The sequence below is a fragment of the Pteronotus mesoamericanus genome, unplaced genomic scaffold (assembly GCF_021234165.1).
Source record: "Pteronotus mesoamericanus isolate MK-2021 breed Mesoamerican mustached bat unplaced genomic scaffold, CSHL_Meso_final contig_24, whole genome shotgun sequence".
NCBI lineage: Eukaryota > Metazoa > Chordata > Mammalia > Chiroptera > Mormoopidae > Pteronotus > Pteronotus mesoamericanus.
The window spans coordinates 6,240,572-6,259,701 of NW_026555100.1; the positions used below are offsets into that span (position 1 = coordinate 6,240,572).

General features: G+C 35.7%; 2 protein-coding genes across 4 annotated transcripts in view; one reads left to right on the forward strand and one right to left on the reverse strand.

Annotated features, from left to right (window-relative positions):
- MCU (mitochondrial calcium uniporter) overlaps window positions 1-19,130 on the reverse strand; it is a 214,315-nt gene that overhangs the window by 16,889 nt on the left and 178,296 nt on the right. For all 3 annotated transcript variants that reach the window (XM_054572630.1, XM_054572629.1, XM_054572631.1), the window contains exons 3-6: window positions 10,965-11,135; window positions 9,912-10,016; window positions 1,956-2,116; window positions 298-501 (exon numbers count right to left, since the gene is read on the reverse strand). In XM_054572630.1, coding sequence (XP_054428605.1) covers window positions 298-501; window positions 1,956-2,116; window positions 9,912-10,016; window positions 10,965-11,135 — 641 coding nt within the window. The remainder of the gene's footprint in view (window positions 1-297; window positions 502-1,955; window positions 2,117-9,911; window positions 10,017-10,964; window positions 11,136-19,130) is intronic.
- LOC129069892 (60S ribosomal protein L27a-like) lies at window positions 16,210-16,712 on the forward strand. Its single transcript, XM_054572632.1, has one exon. It carries the CDS (start codon window positions 16,251-16,253, stop codon window positions 16,710-16,712), a length of 462 nt encoding a protein of 153 aa, XP_054428607.1. The 5' UTR covers window positions 16,210-16,250.

Sequence of the window (19,130 nt, forward strand, 5' to 3'; positions counted from 1 at the left end):
CTCTCCTCATTTGCCCTCTTATTCTATAACTTACTGTAACATATTTTTCTGAATGTAATTGTTTATATGGCTTTCTTTATACTCAGCTTCACGAGGGCAGACACTGTATCTCATATCTATTTTTCTGTAGCATCTAAAATAGTGCCTGATACATAACTGGGATATATGTGCACCTACACATAAATGAGTACTTACAGGAAACTGGCCTTAGAAAGAATATGAGAGAAAAAAGAACTACTTTGACAAGCAAAGCTTCATTACTATTTCATAAAAAGTTACTTGAAGAGGAACTCTTACCTGGCGTGTTACTACAAAATATGCATACATTGCCATGGCACTTCCATAAGTGATGAAATAGGTGACTGGCTCCATAATGTCCCAGGAATATTCCCACCAGGTAAGCCGGGCCAAAATGCCAAACTGCGTGGCCATGTAGGCAAGTCCACCCCATAGCACCAAAGTGGTCCTCTTCTCAGCTTTTCTGCTAATCTCGATTCGTACCTGTGGGGTGCACATGACTGGTCATTTGTAAAGTGCTTTGAATAGAATCAATTTAAAATTGTTCTTATTTAAACTGTTTTATGTTCACTAAAGAATCAGGGCTCATAACCAAGATACAAGTTAGTCTCAATTCTATAAAATACAGCTTGTCTTCCTAAACAGTACCTATAGTTCTCACTGAATAAAATATTTAAAAGGAGTAATATATTTTTTAGGACATGGTTTTTCATATTTCATGCTAGAAGTGGCTGAAAATATAGTGAAACTATAGAAGTGAATTAGTTTCAACAGCTCTTCATTCAACTACAAGATTACTTTCTTTGAGAAGAGAGAAATGAAAGCACGCACATGTTCTCTTACCATCACATATAAAATTTAATCTATTTTATATGAGGGGCCTCCTAGGGGGCAGGCCACCACGGTGAGTCAGACCATGGACTCTGGATGCAGACAGGAAGAGTTTAGGCCCTGACTGCAAATTACCGTCAACTCCATTATTGAGTTGTTCTGAGGATTAACACAATACAGGTAAAATACTTAGCATAATTCCTGGCAGATAGTAAATATTAATACAGGATGATAATTATTTCATTATAGCTGGTATTTGAAAAAATGCTTTACATTTTGAAAATACCAAATTTAAATCTCATCTCTCTTCACAACAGTTCCTCAGAGTTTAATTTATCACAACTTTCTAATGGTCTTAAACTTAGAACAACCTTGGGATATGTGTTGATTATTTTTAGAGAAATTAGAAAAATCACAATATAAAGATAATTTGTGCCTTTTGTTAATCTCTTACAATCTAATTTCTTAATATGGAGATATTTGTATCATTAAAAAATAAGAATGACACATACTCACTCTAAAACATTCAGATAAGTGTAAAGAAGAAAAATCAATCATAATCCTACTACTAATTAGCATATTTTTCTTTATATATGTATATCTTTAAGATACATAAACATGTAAAAATATGAGCATAATACATTTAAAATTGGATCACAGTATACACTAATATGCATACTTTTTATAATTTAGTTTCCATAAAATAATATGAATAGTTTTCTATAGCATACTAGCGCTTCATAGTCATTTTAACAGATATATAATACTCTACCTAATTAACTTGACTAAAATCACTACCCACTGTACTCAGAACCTTTCTTGGTCAACAGTTATTTCAATCTTTGTTGCAATGGTGGTAAATCTGGGTAAGGGCAGACATTTAGACCATAAAGCTCCAAGCTCACTATCAAGGCTCCAAACTATTTCTTTTTAAGTCCTTTCTTAACTTGGATTGGAACTTTTTATGATTCAGTCCCCAAAACTAGTTTGATTGACACAGTTCAATTACATTAAATAGCAAACATATGTGGAGGTAAAAATAAGCAAACATATATGCTTTTACACTGCAAAAACATCAGTGAAAAGTCTGAGATTTCAGTTTGTACCTTTTCCAGGGGTGCCAGTTGCTCTCTGAGATCCTCTAATCTTTCGATAAGCTCCCTTTCCTTGTTTAGCTGGTGCTGCTCGATGCACAGTGTTGTGTATAGCTGCTGGACTAGGGTCTTTACATCGTTCAGCGTGGCTGCATTTTCATGGCTTAAGAGGTCTGAAAGAAAGAGGTTATTTATTTATTTTTTTAAATGCATGCCTTAAGTAAAGAATTGCTATTCCTGGGGCTATCAGATAGTAAGAACAAGGCAGATTCATTCACTATAGGGATCCCGTTTTCAGTGAGAAAATGAAGGGAAATAATAGTTCTTTTTTTAAATGGAGGTAGCTACAAATCCTAGAAAGTATATTCATATTTGGGCAACTTGAAAATTGAAACCAACATTCACCATCATTATTGTAAGTTTAAATGCTACACATGAAGCTACAAATAGTAACAATGATCTTCATTAAATAAGGATACAAAATTTAAGACAATATGTTAAAAACTAGAAGACATGTTTAGAGATAAACTGATTATGTGTATTGAAATGCTGATCTCTATTGGTGGCCTTGCCATTTTAACTGACCATTTTTTCCCTTTAGTAACACTTGAAAACCTATACAATATTTCAAATTTGTAAATGCAAAGGTATAAATAAAGACACCATAATCCTAATAATATTAGCTCCCATATACTTTCCCCCTAGCATACCAGCTTTTATTTATTTCCTGTTGGGAAAAGATATAAGAGAGCTGTATGGACCTCAATATCATGGTCTAAAGGTCATGAAGTTACAAGAATGATTGGAAAAAATAATGGATTAAATTCTTTGATTCAATATCCTCTTTCCTGAGTAGTGTGTGTTTCTAGAAATCTAAAAATTATGTTTTGAGAACCTAATCAAAAACTAAGTTGATTTCAGCTGTCATTTTTTTTTAAAAAAACACCAGAAGAAAGTTTTTGTTTTAGGATATTAGCCTTAATGTGACATTTTGTTAGGTATAGCGTAAGTTCAGCCCTCTCCTAAATCAAAAAAGGCCATAATCAGAATTAGCTATATATTTCAAATATTCTTAAAAAATGTCCTTTAGTACAGTTATCACAGAAATTAAATCAATTAAAAATTCAAGTAAGGGTAGCAAATTGGATTGGAGGTGAGTTGATATAGTAACATGGGATATAGTACCTAGCACAGTCTCTTGCACACTTCAGTAAATGTTTGCTGCATTAACGGGAATAGACAAAGGCAAGAACACTTTGAGTTCTAGAAGTCAAGTACATCAACAAGGTCTTTTTTGCACTAAAGTTGCAGCTCACATGTGCATACAGTTTTACACTTTCCAAAGTTACCAGAAGAGGAAACTGCACTCTAGAAAGTATTAACTTGTTTAGAACGTCATAGTGAAGTGGCAGAGACCATGTCTCCTAACCCCCAGTCCTGGAGCTGAGTTATAATGCTTCTACTATACCAATATTTATATTTCTCCTTCAAGCCCTTTCAAAAAGTCAATCCCTTAAGAAGGTATAAATTATCTATAGTTAACAAAATAGTATCATATGTATTATCCCATGTTCTCTCTTCTCACAATTAACAGCACAAGTAAGGCTGGTGCCCCCAATTTATAGGTGAGGAATATGAATCCCAGACAGGTAAGGTTGACGCACATTTCTGTACAAGGTACAAAAATTTAGTTCCTCAGTCACACTAGTCACATTTTAAGTACTCAATAGCCACATGTGACTAATGACTACCATATTGGACAATGAGGAAATAGAACATTTTCATCATCACAGAAAGTTCTATTTGATAATACTGTCCTTGGGATTTCTCTATCAGCCCTCTTTTGCTAATCCTCCTTATCCTAATAGTTGGATGCATCTGAATTTCTAGGTTCTTTGGCAAGCTTTGATTTGTCCACCTATGCCACTACTTAAGAACTGGTCACTTTTCTCCCATCTTCCAAGCTCTCTTTTCAGACTTTTACTTCTTCAGCTTCATATACAATTGTACAAGGTTTCATACCTATAATAAGTCTTTTATTCCATAATATTCATGTGGTTACTTTCCCAACTGAACCCAGACTGATACAAACATTATGTATGATATGCAATTATTTGCATAAAAAGGGAAAAAAGATTATGCATTTATTATTTTCTTATAAATGCATTGATTTTCTTGGGCAGAAAACAAAAGAAACTAAGAACAGTGTTTGCTGGTATAGAGGAGAAGGAACAGGGATGAGAAAACTTTTCCCATACATTCTTTGTCTTTGGGAGTTGAACTTGTGAATGTATTATTTATTCAAGACTAATAAAAATTTAATGTGTAACCACAGTTGTCCTCTAATACAACGAAAATAAAATAAAATGATAATTCATAGAAGAGCAATCTCACAGATGCCCAGTTCTAGACCTGACTGAAAATAGAGTTGTTATCTTTCAGATGAGGCATCAGTAAAACCCTAGTAAACTCAGGGGACAAGGCTTTATTTTGACAGGAAGAATATGGTTCCAAGTACTATGCCAGTAACAGTCACCTCAAAACCTTGACCCCCAAAATCTTCCCACATATTTGGAGATGAAATTACAGGAAAAGGAAGATAAATCTACTAATGGCTTAACAACACTTTTGAATGATTAGTGTATGCTTCACTAAAAATGCAATCACTTGCTTATTAATGGTTCTGAACATGACATCAGTGCCAGGAAAATTAAGGTGCAGAAAGGCAGGGAGATGTGCTAATGTAATGGGGATTGAAAAGTCTTTCAGCTACTACAATGTTTTGAGAAGGACTGGCTGCTTGAGTCTCTGATAAAGAATTTGTTATGGTCGGTATTTGGTTTACATGTTCAACCTTTTCTCTCACATTATTTACATCGCTAATATAGACATAAGGTCTTCAATATCCTCTGGATGGATACATGGGGAAAAGGGTTTAGCAGTGCCAATCAAAATGATTCTCCTTAGCAGGAAAACTTTCAACCATTAGTAACATGGGGCAGATTTTCTTTTCCCCAAGACTAAAAGGAAGACAGTTAATTACTACTTCAACATGGACTAGGGATAATAGGCTTTTTTTGTGCTCTCTTTCCATATTCTTCCCTTCACTGTAGATTTAATAAGGTTATAAAAATCATCTATCACTAAAATAGTTACTCCTCTCATCTTGCAGTGGTCAGAGGGGAATCCAGGCATGTACAGCTATGGTAAGCGAAAGAATGCAACGGAGCTTGAAACTAGCCTTACTGCTTTGACCTACCCCCTTGTTCCATTTCAGTTTTTTCTTGCCTCTTCCCTCCAATTTTGGGGTCAGGTGTAAGAGTTGTATATGCTTAAGGATCCACAGTACCCATGGATGGCCAATCCCACATGAACATAAAATGTAGCTATATTAGATCCTATATGAATGAGACCTTTATCCTCAGTGCCTGTAGGAAGCGTGTGAAGTTCAGGTTTACTAGGACACAACATTGTTAGGGCATTGTTAGCTCTAAAGTGCTATCTATAAACAGGGAAAAGAAAAATAGGAAAGGGACATGAAAGCTAAAGGGGATAAGAGGTGAGTTAAAAAAACAAAACTGTCCGGGAAAAGTTTTCCTTCATTAACTGTTCTAAATTTTATTACACAAAATAGATTTGTTCCACCTGCTTCATGTATATATAAAATCCCAGTGTTTTTCCTCATTACACCCGAACCTAGGGCCTTTAATTTCCTTTCTTTTCACTAAAAAAAGTTACAATATGGGGAATGCTTACTTATCTGGTTGACTGGCATCCTTCTTAAGTACAAAAATTCAACCTGTTCTCATATTCCATGTAACTAAAAAAGTGTGGTTACTTGGATGCCAGCAGTCTTGTCCTCAGACAGGGAGAGGAAGATAACACGGTGGAAACAAAATTAAAACCTATTTTACATTTTATCAAGAGAAAAAAAGATTTACTATATCATAAAAGGTGGGAAAAACAAAATGTTTATGGACTTAAAATGGTACTGTTTGAGTTCTGTGAGAAAGAGTATCTAATGGCATAATCTCTCACTGGCTAAATAACAGAGTTGAGAAAGCTTTGATGTGTTAATTTTTAAAAAAGATTTTATTTATTTCTTGAGAAAGGAAGGGAGGGAGAAAAAGAGGGAAAGAAACATCAATGTGTGGTTGTATCTTGAGCGCCCCCCACCGTGAACCTGGCCTGCAACCCAGGCATGTGCCGTACACTGGGAATCGAACCAGCTACCCTTTGGTTCGCAGGCCGGTGCTCAATCCACTGAGCCACACCAGCCAGGGCTCATGTGTGAATTTAATATTAAAAACGTTTTTAAAAATTCTACACCAATGCTGCTATTGAGTTTACCAAATTTCATACTTTAATTTACAATTATTCCATGAATTACAGACTTCTGACCTTTACAAACTTTATGTTCTAATTGATTTATAGGGAAGCTGGGTAGATATTCCAGTTATGAGATACAGATAAAGCAGAATTGTTAGGCTGCCAGATTGATTACCCAGGAATGAAATATAATTTCTTCTCTTTTCAATTTCTAACTTTATTTTCCTTATTCAACTTGGGGATAGTCCTATTTGAAAAACTAAAACATTCATTTCTGTTTTAAAAACATAGTATTAAATAAGATGGTTGAAATTATTCATTGATTAAAATACCTCTAGTTTTTGACAACATAATATATGGAAGCTCATATCTTAACTTTCCTCATTGTTAAACTTTATATAGGAATACATTAGTCAACTTAAAAATTTTACTAATAGAAAGTCTAAATGGAACAAACTCTTTAATTCACATATACACAAAATAACTGAGTATGATGCCCTCCAGGTTCAGCATGTCCGATGGCAGGATTTCTGTCCTTCTCATGGCTAAATGTATATTCTACTGTAAGAGGTCTGTCCAGAAAGTACCCAGCCATGCACTATGCAAAATAGAGACATTTACTGACGAAGATACAAGATACAAGAAATATTGTAAACAGGACAATGACGCCCCAGTCCCCTTCAAAGTAGGCACCTTGGGACCTTACACATTTCTCTAAATTACCATCAGCTGCTCCTTCGTATTTTCCTGAATTTCATCGATAGTCTGAAATCTCTTCCCTTTCAAAGGTGATTTTAGTTTTGGGAAAAGCCAGGAGTTGCAGAGTGCCAAATCTGGGTTATAGAGGGACTAAGTCACCTGGATGATTCAATGTTTTGCCAAAAAACTCTGCACCAGATGTGATGCATAAGCAGGCATGTTGTCGTGATGAAGCTGTCAATCACCAGTAGCCATAGCTGCAGCCTTCTTAATTACCTGAATAGTTTCTGTAGGAGGATGTTCAAACTTAATGCAAGTTTTGATGCAGATTCCTTGCTCTACACGCTCAGTCATTTTGACTCTGATGGCCACACAGTACACACGCTCACTCCACGGCCCCCACTGACTAGTACAATGAAGTCATCATTGTTCACACATGCGCATTCCAGTCCACTCTCCTTGGCTGCCAGGTTAAATCAATGTCACACAAACCATTTTCCTTATATTAACAGTGGTTGGACTGTCCCCAGACAGACCTCATATATATATACTACATCTTCTTTATCCATTTATCCATACATGTACACTTAGATTGTTTCCACATCTTGGCTACTGTGAATAATGCTGCAATGACGTGAGAGTGCAGATGTCTCTTTGAGATCTTGATTTCATTTCCTCCCAAAAGTGAGATTGCTGGATCATGTGGTAGTTCTATGTTGACCAAAGGGTACCAAGCTTCCAATTATAAGATGAGTAAGTTTTAAGGAGCAAATGTACAACGTGGTGACTATAGTTAGCAATACTGTAATGTATTTATACTTGAAAGCTGCTAAGAGAGTAGATCTTACATGTTTTGACCACAAGAAAACAATGATAATTATATTAGGTGATAGAGGTGTTTAACTAATCCTATTGTGGTGATCATTTCACTATATATATATATATATATGTATCAATCCATTACATTGTACACCTAAAACTCATACAATGTTATACATCAATAAAGCTGGGGGGAAAAGAGCAAATTTAAAGAATACAACAAAAATGGAATAAAAGAAACCTGTAGTTCTGTTATTTTAAAGAAAACTTTTAGCATAAAAGAGAATAAAGAAGAAAAACATGCAAGCATAGCTAATATACAGTTAATTCCTGATCTACATGTTCAACTATTCCACTTAACAAAACTGATTCCGGAATGCCTTAATATTTTAAAGGATACTTTCCCTTCCTAACTACCTTTTTCTGTATTTTTTTCTAAGCTACTTTTGTCTCAATTAGCTTGAACACGAAGAGGATCTGGCCTCTGAAAAATCAAAATGCTACTAAGTTTACTTATTTAATTCCCTCCAATAGAATGACCACCTGAGTCAATGGGGGTTACAAATCACAGTGCCTTTCCCTCCGAGCATTTATAGCTAAAAGGAATAAGGAGAACTCAGAAAAGAGATTAATCACTTGTGGCTGGCTGGGAGTTGAAGAAAGAATAAATAGCATATTAAGACTTCATAGAAAAGCTGACATTGACAACTGGGCAGAGGTTAGGAAGAAAGGAGGAAGACATCTTAGCCAGAAGAAAGATGAATAAACACTGAGAGGGCAAAGAATGGGGCACAGTTTAGGAAACAGCAAAGGAATATACAGGGCAGAAGAAAAGTAGGCAACATGTAAGAGAAAAGGTTTTTTTAAAAAAGATTTTATTTATTTATTTTGAGAGAGAGGGGAAAGGTAGGAAAAAGAGAGGGAGGGAAACGTGAATGTGTGCTTGGCTCCTGTGTGGCCCACAATGAAGACCTGGTCTGCAACTCAGGCGTGTGCCCTGACTGAGAAGTGAACCAGTGACCCTTTGGTGTATAGGCCAGCACTCAATCCCCTGAGCTATACCGCACAGGGTAGGGAAAAGTTTTAAAGGTAGATGTGGACCAGACTTTGGAGGCATTCAATGCTTAAATTTTTACTGACACCTTTTTCTGCATTAGACACAATTCTCAAAAGCAGAATAGAAAAGTAGGGATGTCCTAAGTAGGCTGACGGATAGTGTGGTAAAAGGAGCATTAAGAATAGCAGTCAGTGACAATAAATATCAAGGGCAAAGAAAGAAAAGTGATCAAAAAAGACATAACTCAAAATGCTATTTTAGAGGGCTATTTAGCATCAGTACTGTACAGAGCCATATTGGAGCCTGGGGTAAAAAGTACAATCAGCAACACTGTGTATTTAAAATATTGCTATTTTATTCACCATGTTTTTTCACTTAACTTTGGTTTTTAAATAGTGCATTAAAATATTATTTATCTTGACTATTACGTTTTTGGGCACTCACTCTCTTAAAATTTACTCCTGAGGCAAGTACCTGACTTTTTTGCATAAAAGCACATACATGTCAGAAGTTCCTAAGGACTGTTATTGTGTAATTATTGATTTTCAGGCTGATGACCTACAGCCAACAACAACAACAGCAACAAAAGGATTGTAGGGGAGCGCAGTGGGTGGGGGGAGGGGGAATAGGGACAACTGTAACTGAACAAAGATAAAAAAAAATAAAAATTTTTAAAAAAGGATTAATTCCTATTATAAATGTTTAGGAGGACAGGGAAGTCCATAATTTATTTTTAAAAGATTCCCCCTATAATATTATTAAAATAATATGACTTTTAGCTTTATGGTAGGAAGGAGCTTAAGTTATGTAGAACATTCATTTACGTGAAATAGTGACAGTATCAGATAATAAGCTTGCTGGTGTCTAGGTAGAATTTAAATTTCAGTCAATGTACTAGCCAAATGCCAGGTACTCAATGAGCTCTTCAACTGAAATGGAGTCTGTACATAAATCTTTCAGTGTTCTTTGAATGTCGTCTGTTTCTCAAGGTTATTCAGGGATGTTAAATTTTTTCCAAAAGCCCTTCTCACATTCCTCTGACCTTTTCAAGGTTACTTTTTTACCTCTCTTTGGTGGTCGGACATGATACGTTAAGTCATTAATGACCAGCTTAAAGTCATCAAGGAGGAGGAGGTCTATCCCTGTTGAGGCAGCAACTCGAACGCCATCTGTGAAAAAAAATTTAATGTGAAAATTTAAACTTGTCATATGTCTATGGTTATTTAAGAATGGTCAGGAAAAAGTAATTCTCAAAACAGATTTCAAAAATTCTATCTCTTCTAAATTTCATCTGGAAATCTAGGCTCACTAGGACATCCTATATTTGTCTATGGTGGAAGGTGGTTGAGTAAAAAAAGCAGTGTTTTATAACATATGGTACTTTTCAGTATGGTCACTGATTAGATGCCAATAATTCATTAGGGATGAATGCTACAGTTAGCAAAGTACATCAAACTTGCCTACAAATTATACTACTAGATGAGTATTAAGTATATTTATAGTATTTACAGGATAGAAACATGGCATATTGTTAACTGCTGGTAAATTCAAGTGAAGGGTAAGTGGGTACTAATTGTACTAGACTTTCAGGTTTTCTGTAGATTTAAAATATTTCAAAGTAAAAATGGGGAAAAATGTAAGGCATTTAAAAAATAAGTTAAACGGGTGTCATGTCAAATGGGAATTTTTAGTGCCTTACTTTATATTCTTTTCAAGTAATATGTTTTTATTTTGGTGAACTTTTAGGTGTAAGCCATAAGAAAATCTAAAGAAGTCCTAATATTTCATATCTCTAGAGATGAGGGCTCAACCACTGGAAAAATTTACTCTATGCCTAGTGTAATGATAAAAGGTCTTAATAACATAAAATGTCTATGGCACTGCATGTGAGTTGCTTTTGAATGAAGCTCTCCATGTATATACATTTATTAAAACTGAACAGTTATACTCTGAGAACCACTGGGAGAGAAATGACCTTTTCTCTTGACATTGGCTAAGCATAGAAAGTTAAGAGTAAGGGGTTCTTTTGTAGCTACCTGTGTGTGTGTGAGTGAGTATATGTGGAAATGGTTTGGGGGAAATGGATGGGTGGGAATTAACAATGAAGGTGACTGTACCTGGTGAATAGACTGCAACTCTGTCAATTCCTCGATCCTCTTCTTGTAGTTGTCGTAAAAACACACCAACAGAGTCTGAGATGGGTTTGAGTGTGAACTGGCAGCGTTCACGCCGGGATGGTAGCCTCACAGATATCACAGGTAACCCATTTTGATACACCACTGTCACATCTGAATGAAAAAGACCAACGTTCATATGAAAGTTACATTTCATTATAAGATTCCATTATAAGGTACTATATTATTACCATTCTTATATGGGATCTATTATTATTAGTGTAGTTTAAAATGTTTTTAAATGTTTATGAATATGTCCTTTAGCTTTACTTGAAGGTTATTCTGGGAACTATTTTATGAGAGATCATATGAGTCATACAACTCCCTTTTCAGAAAAACAAAAATATGCAAAGGATTATCTTCTAAGTGGATAGAGGAGAGGCTTTCTCAGGAATTTGAAGTGAAGTTCTTGGTATTGCTGGAGAACTTTACCTGATTCTATTTAGTAAGATTTTATTAAGTAGTCAGATTGGTAACTGACTCCACAACCTATTAGAGGTGGCTCTTGAGAGCCAGAGCTTTCCAGAAGCCCTGGAGAGCCATGGCTGGGTGGTTCAGTTGGTTGGAGCATTGCCCTGTACACCAAAAAGGTTACAGGTTTGATACCCAGTCAGGGTGTGTACAGGAGGCAACTGATCAATGTTTCTCTCTTTCTCTCTCTCTCAAAATCAATAAGCAATTTTTTTTAAAGAAGACCTTGAGAATGAAAGACATATTGAAGTACACCAATAAGTGAGATTCTTTCTTACTCAAGTATAGTCAACTCAAATTTATGATATAGTATTATATCCAAGGTGCTTAATAAGTAAGCATTCTCTTATACAACATGGACATATTATTATATAATCAAATGCAGATGCTCTTCTGAACATCTTCCTAAGGTTAGTGAGAAGCTAAAGATTTGGGATTTTCTAACGAAAGTTTGTAAGAGATATTATTATAAGCTATACAACTGAAAGGACTCTCCACAGCAGTATGGCTCAGAGTTCCTTATTTCCTTATCTTTTCCCTCAATAGTCTTGATTTGCAGAGCCTGTCACTGAAACAAATTTTAGAATAACTCTTTCAAAGTACTAATTTTCAAATGAATTTTGAAAAATAAGTTAATTTTGAATCAGAATTTTTTATATAAGCAACCAAGCATTTAAAGATAAGATAGTACTGAAGAAGAAAACAGGCTTTAGAGTCAAATCTGGGCTGGAATTCTGGCTGTTAACTTTGGACATATCTATAACTTCTCTGAGACTCACCTTTTTCATATATAAAAGAGGTTGATAGACTTATTGTAAGGTATAAAATAAACCCTTTAAAACACTTAGCACACTGATTGATACGTAGGGATAATATTGCTTTATTAGCTTTTTTTAAAGAATCAAAAGGCACATTCTATAATGTTTATAAGGCAACATACCCCTCCAAATTGATGAGTTGGGAGGAAATGTACATAAGTTCTGGAAGATCACAAATGCATCAAATTTTCCATAGTCATTTATATCTTATTTCCTTATCTATTCTAGTAGTTCATAGGGTCCACAATATATGCAAAAAGCCACGCACTAAATTCTTTCATGCCTTAAATTTTTAAAGCAACCCTTAAGGCATAATTTATAAATGACAAAATACACTCTTATTTTAAATGGATGTTTGATGAATCTTCACACAATAATCAAAATTCCCTGAGCCCCATCCCAATTAATCCCTTGGTAACCACTGTTTCAATTTTTGTCACCACAGATATTTTGTTTTTCCAGAGTTTCATACCACTGGATTCATATATTACGTACACTTTTTAATCTGGGTTCCTTCTCTCAGCATAATGATTTTGAGATTCATTCATGTTGTTGAATGTATTACTAGTGCAATTTTTTTTCATGCTGAAGGTATCTTTTTTTTTAATTGAATTTTTTGAGGTGAGGTGACCACACAGGTTTCAAGTATACAACTCAATAAAACATCATCTGCACACTGCATTGTGCTCTCTTCACCCTAAGCAAAGTCTCTTTCCAACCACTTCCCCCTCCTTTGCCCACTTCCACCTACTGCCTACGCCCCTTCCCCTCTGGCTATCACCACACTGTTGTCTGTGTCTATGTGTTTCGTACACACACACACGTTTATATATCTATGTGTTTTATTTATATATATATATATATATATATATATATATATATATATATATATTTTTTGGTAATCCCTTTACTTTCTTTCATCCAGTTGCCCAACTCCCCTCTCCTCTGACAGCTGTCAGTGTGTTCCATATAACCATGACTCCTATTTTGTTCATCAGTTTATTTTGTTCATTAGATTCCACATTTAGGAAAGATCATATGGTATTTGTCTTTCTCTGACTGGTTTATTTCACTTAGCATAATCATCTCCAGGTTCTTCCATGCTATTGCAAAAGGTAAGAGTTCCATCTTTTTTATGGCCACTTAGTATTCCATTGTGTAAATGTGCCACAGCCTTTTAGTTGTCTTTAACTTCATTAGAAACAATTTTGTTAGATTGTATTGTGACAGCTGTCACACCAGTAAGCATATTATGCTTTATTATTTCAAAAAAGGCAAAAACACAACAACTGAAACGCAAAAAAAGATTTGTGCAATGTATGGAGAAGGTGCTGTGACTTATAGGATGTGTCAGAAATGGTTTGTGAAGTTTTGTGCTGGACATTTCTTGTTGGACGATACTCCGCAGTTGGGCAGAGCAGTTGAAGTTGACAGTGATCAAATCGAGACATTAATTGAGAACAATCAACATTATACCACATGGGAAATAGCTGACATATGCAAAATATCCAAATCAATCAAGTTATTCGTGCAAATGAAAAATCTCTCTTATTTTACAGGAAAAAAAAAAACCCGGACTTTTTGGCCAACCCAGTATTTCCAGGATTTTTCCCCCCTCTCAGCTTCATATTGGATATTTTTAATCGTTACGTGCTTCACTGTCACTGATCTTTTCTTCAGTAGTGTTTAATCTGCTGTTAATTCTATTTGTACTGTTTTCCACTTTAGATACAGTTTTCATCTCTGGAAGTTCCATTTTTCTATTTTTTATTTTTTTATCCTCACCCAAGGACATTTTTTTTTTCATTACTTTTAGAGACAGAGGAAGGGAAGGAGAGAACCATCAATGTGAGAAAGAAGCATCAGTTGGCGGCCTCCTGTAGGCACCTGAGCAGGGATCCTATGTGCTCAGGCCAGGGATTGAATTCTCAACCTAGGTATGTGCCCTGACTGGGAATCAAACCTGCAACTTTTTGGTTCCAAGATGACGCTTCAGCAAACTGAGCCACACTGGCCAGGGCCATTTGTTTATTTTTATAACTTCTTTTTCTCTTCATGTTATGCTTTTGTTTTCCTTCTCCCTGATGAATGTAAGGATCATATTTATAATATTTTAAAATCCTCATTTGTTAATGCCATCCTCTCATCACTTATAGGTCTCTTTCAACTGACTGATTTTTATTCTGGTTCTTTTCCTGTTTCTTCATATTTCTAGTAATTTTTGATTGGAGGTTAGAAATTGTTAATTTCATATTGTTGAATGCTGGATCTTGTACAGTTAAGTTACTTTCAAGTCTTTAAAAAAGTCTATTAGGACAGATCTAGAGAATCCATTGTCTGAGTGCCAATTTGGTACCACTTCTAAGGTATGGTTCTTCTAGGAATCTCTACTGAATGTTCATGTATTCAGTGATGTCTCTCCCTTCTGGCTAGAGAGAAGTCAAATGATTTCTGGCCCTGTATGAGCACCGAGAATTATTCACTTTACAGCTCCTAGTAATTGTTTTCCTTGGAAATTGTTCTGGATTGGTATTATGGTTTAGAATTCACCCAAAACCTCGGGCTGTGAGCTAAGGCAATGTAGGGTTAATCAAATTTGTTTCTCTTCTCTCAGAGATCACAGTCCTGTGCTGTAGTCCAATGTCTAAAAATAGTTTCACACATTTTGTCTGGTTTTCTAGTTGTTGACAGTAGGATGGCAATTCCTGTGGCAGTTAATTCTTTGTGAGTACATGATTTGAATTTTTACATAAAAACAAAAAAGAAGCCAAGTCAAAAATCTTCATTGCTTTATTCCTTCCAAAAGGGAGTCTAAGTTTCTAAGGAAGAAGAGGCGAGAAATAACAATATGAACTTAATACCCAGCATGTATAAACTAAAGTTTTCAGTATCTAAAGATACTTGAAATGTTTTCAGTTTCTTTCTCATTTCTAAAAGAATCCTTAGCAATTGGTGTTTGTTTTCTTAAAGTCAGAGTCACTAACATGAATATTCCTATCTCTTCTGCAGGCAGTAATGATGAGCTCATAAAATTAAGCGATTAACTTGTTCACCTGGTATTTCCCCCTCAATTATTTCCTTTTCACATGTGGAAAAAAAAAACTATTCAACCACAGATTTCAAAAAACAGAGCTTAATTTAAATAAAAGATAGGCTTTTTAATTTGATGTAGTCCCATTTGTTTATTCTTTCCTTTATATCCTTGGCCCTAGGGAACGTACTGGTGAAAATACTGCTGTGCAAGATATCTGAAATAATCTGAAATTTCCCTGCCTATGTTCTCCTCTAGGACTTTTATGGTGTCATGACTTATATTTACATCTTTTATCCATCTTGGGTTTATTTTGGTGCATGGTGTAATTTGGTGGCCTAGTTTCATTTTTTTGCAGCACTTGGCTATTGTAAATAATGCTGTTAAGAATATTGGGGTGCATAGGTTCTTTTGAATTGATGAATCAGGATTCTTAGGGTATAATCCCAGCAGTGGAATCACTGAATCAAAAGGCATTTCCATTTTTAGTTTTTTGAGGAAATTCCATACTGTTTTCCACAGTGACTGCACCAGTCTGCTTTCCCACCAACAGTGGACTAGCGTTCCCTTTTCTCCACAACCTCACCAGCACTTGCTGTTTGTTGATTTGTTTATGATGGCCATACTGACCAGTGTGAAGTGGTATCTCACTGCGGTTTTAATTTGCATCTCTCTGATGGCTAGTGATATTGAACATGCTTTAATATGTCTCTGGGCCTTCTGTATATCCTCCTTGGAGAAGTGTCTGTTGAGGTCAAGGAACATGTATAAATGACCAATGTGCATGGACAACGGGGTGAGGATTGATTGTGGGAGCAGGGGAGGGGGGTAGGCAGGATGGGGACAGCAGTGGAAGAAAAATTGGGACAACTGTAATTGACCAACAATAAAAAAAGTCTGGCCTCTTGCATGTCAGCCACCAACATGCCCTCCAGACTGAGGAAGACCCTGAAACTTCAGGGCCACATGAGCCATGGCCACAGCCACATTAGCAAGCACAGGGAGCACTCAGGAGGCCAAGGTAATGCTGGTGGCTGGCATTATCACAGGATCAACTTCAACAAACATCACCCAGGTTACTTTGGGAAAGTTGGTATGAGGCATCACCACTTAAAGAGGAAGCAGAGCTTCTGCCCCACTGTCAACCTTAATAAACTGTGGACCTTGGTCAGTGAGCAGACACAGGTAAATGCTGCCAAAAACAAGAATGGAGCCACTCCCATCATTGATGTGGTACGATCAGGCTACTACAAAGTTCTGGCAAAGGGAAAGCTCCCAAAGCAGCCTGTCCTTGTGAAGGCCAAATTCTTCTGCAGAAGAGCTGAGGAGAAGGTTAAGAGTGTTGGTGGGGCCTGTGTGCTGGTAGCTTGAAGCCACACAGATGGGATTTCATTAAATGTGCACAAGTGCCAAAAAAAGAAAAACAAAACAAAAAACAAAGAAGTTTGTACAATGCCTAAAGGTAAATTACTAAAAATACATTATTTTAAAATTACCAGTGAAATTTTAGATTATCCCAAAGAAAATAAAATATTATAGTCTCTTGGGGAAATAGGAATTTATGACACTTAAACACATAAAGTATGAAAAATTTCACTAAAACACCAGTTTCACAGGTAGTGCTAAGGGGTTACTGTTTTAAAATAACTGAGCCAAAATCAACAGAGAAAATTAAAGTCTTTCTCATCCACTTTAACTTTTTCCTTGAAGACTATGAAACTTTTCAATGGGATGAAATGTGAAAGCTTTGAGAGACTGTATGGAATAGCACATTTTGGAACTGATAAATCTTTATTACAATAATGCTTTTGAAATAAATCCCCAGGTCTCCTTCTTTTACACACACTAGATTGCAATATAAATGTTAGTGTTCTTGGTTTGCAACCAAAAAAGGAATAATTACCTAAGTCTTTCCAGTTTTACAATACTTAAAATAACTGTTGGTTGTAGTGAAGTCACAGTGGGCATTTACAAGTTAATGACATTTGTCAGCTACTATTCCCTGGAGACAGATATTCTTTTTAATTGTAAATTTCATGAAGTGACTTGGGTTGGGTTTTTAAAAGTCTTTTGTTTTGGTTTCCATTTCAATAAAATAAGAAATAATTTATGTTTTTACAGCAGTGCTTCAAAGAAATTTAGAAATATGGGTCATCCAATATCAGTACTGAGAGAACATGACAACTGATTTAGGCATAAAAATAAAAAGACAAGGAACTTTTCTTTTTGTGCGAGGTAAACACATTTGGATTTGAAGAAGGAATTTTTAAAAACTGTATTTACAGCATCAGGTATAAAAAATGTCATTAACATACAAATGCTTGTTATTTAGCTGTTAAAAATGTTTATAAAAATTCATAGTAGGACATTTCATTGCTGTTCAAAATAATGGGTAAAATCTCTAAAATATATCATCTTATGAGCTTGACTGTATATGTCGTAAGGACTTATTATGAAAGGGAACTGGTACAATAAGGAAGCACATGTGGAATGTTTTCTCCAACTCTACTTAGCTGAACTTCATATAATGGATGATTCCAGTGGTTTCTGTCTTCCCATTGTCTGTTTCTTTCTTCCCTTTTTTTTGTAATATTCTACATCAGAAATGTGAAATATAATCATAGAATTTTAGTATTGGAAGGGCCAGGGAAATCTTACAGGTTAATGCTCCTCTTTCGCAGCTAAGTATAGTAAAGTGAAGAAAGGTCATATGATGGTGCTAAGGTCATACAGTTCAACTCAATGCAAAATGGCTTTTCATCTCATCTTTTGACTTAAAACAATTGTTTTTTCCTCAGGTCAAATAAGACATTTAATGGATACTAAATTAAGTAGTAATTTAAGCCCTTAACTTGTTTTAAGCAGCATCTAATGATGTTAACCACTCCTTCACTTTATAAAAAGCATTCCCTTTTCCACACTCTCCTGGTTATTTTTTCCTTTCTGTTTACACCTTCTAATTTTCCTTCATAGGCTTTTCTTTCTGTATTCATCCCTTAAGTTTCTAAGTTCTTTGTCATAGACCTCTGTGCTTCTCAGTCCACACACTCTCTAGGAAGTGGGTCACACAGCAGGAGGTGAGCAGTGGGTAAGCCAGCAAAGCTTCATCTGTATTTATGGCTGCTCCCCTAATCGCTCATTTTACTGCCTGAGCTCTGCCTCCAGTCAGATCAGTGGCAACATTAGATTCTCACTAAAGCGTGAACCCTACTGTGAACTGTGCATGTGAAGGATCTAGGTTGCGTGCTCCTTATGAGAACCTAATGCCTGATGATCTGAGGTGGAGCTGAGGAGATGATACTAGTGCTGGCGAGCGGCTGCAAATACAGATTATCATTAGCAGAGATGTTTGACTGCACAGAGACCAAAATAAATTAATTGATTGCAGACTCGTATCAAAATCCTATCAGTGAGTGGCAAGTGACAATTAAGGTGCATCTGGTGGCAGGCTTTATAGTGGCGAATTCATATACTTCATTTGTACAGCTACATCAGTGGCAAGCTTTAAATAAGAATCCGACACTTACTTTAGTCTGCGTGTGACCCACCCATTATTTTATTTCCCACTTCCATCTGTGCCTCTTTCCTGTGCTGCGCACTTGTCTCAGTCACAATTTTGGTAAGCTTACATGCAAAACCCTAGCATGTGGTGAGTTGTATAATTATTTCATTATATATTACAATGTAATAATAATAGATATAAAGTGCACAATAAAAGTAATGTGCTTGAATCATCCTGAAACTGTATCCCCTACCCTAGTCGGTGAAAAAACTGTCTTCCATGAAACC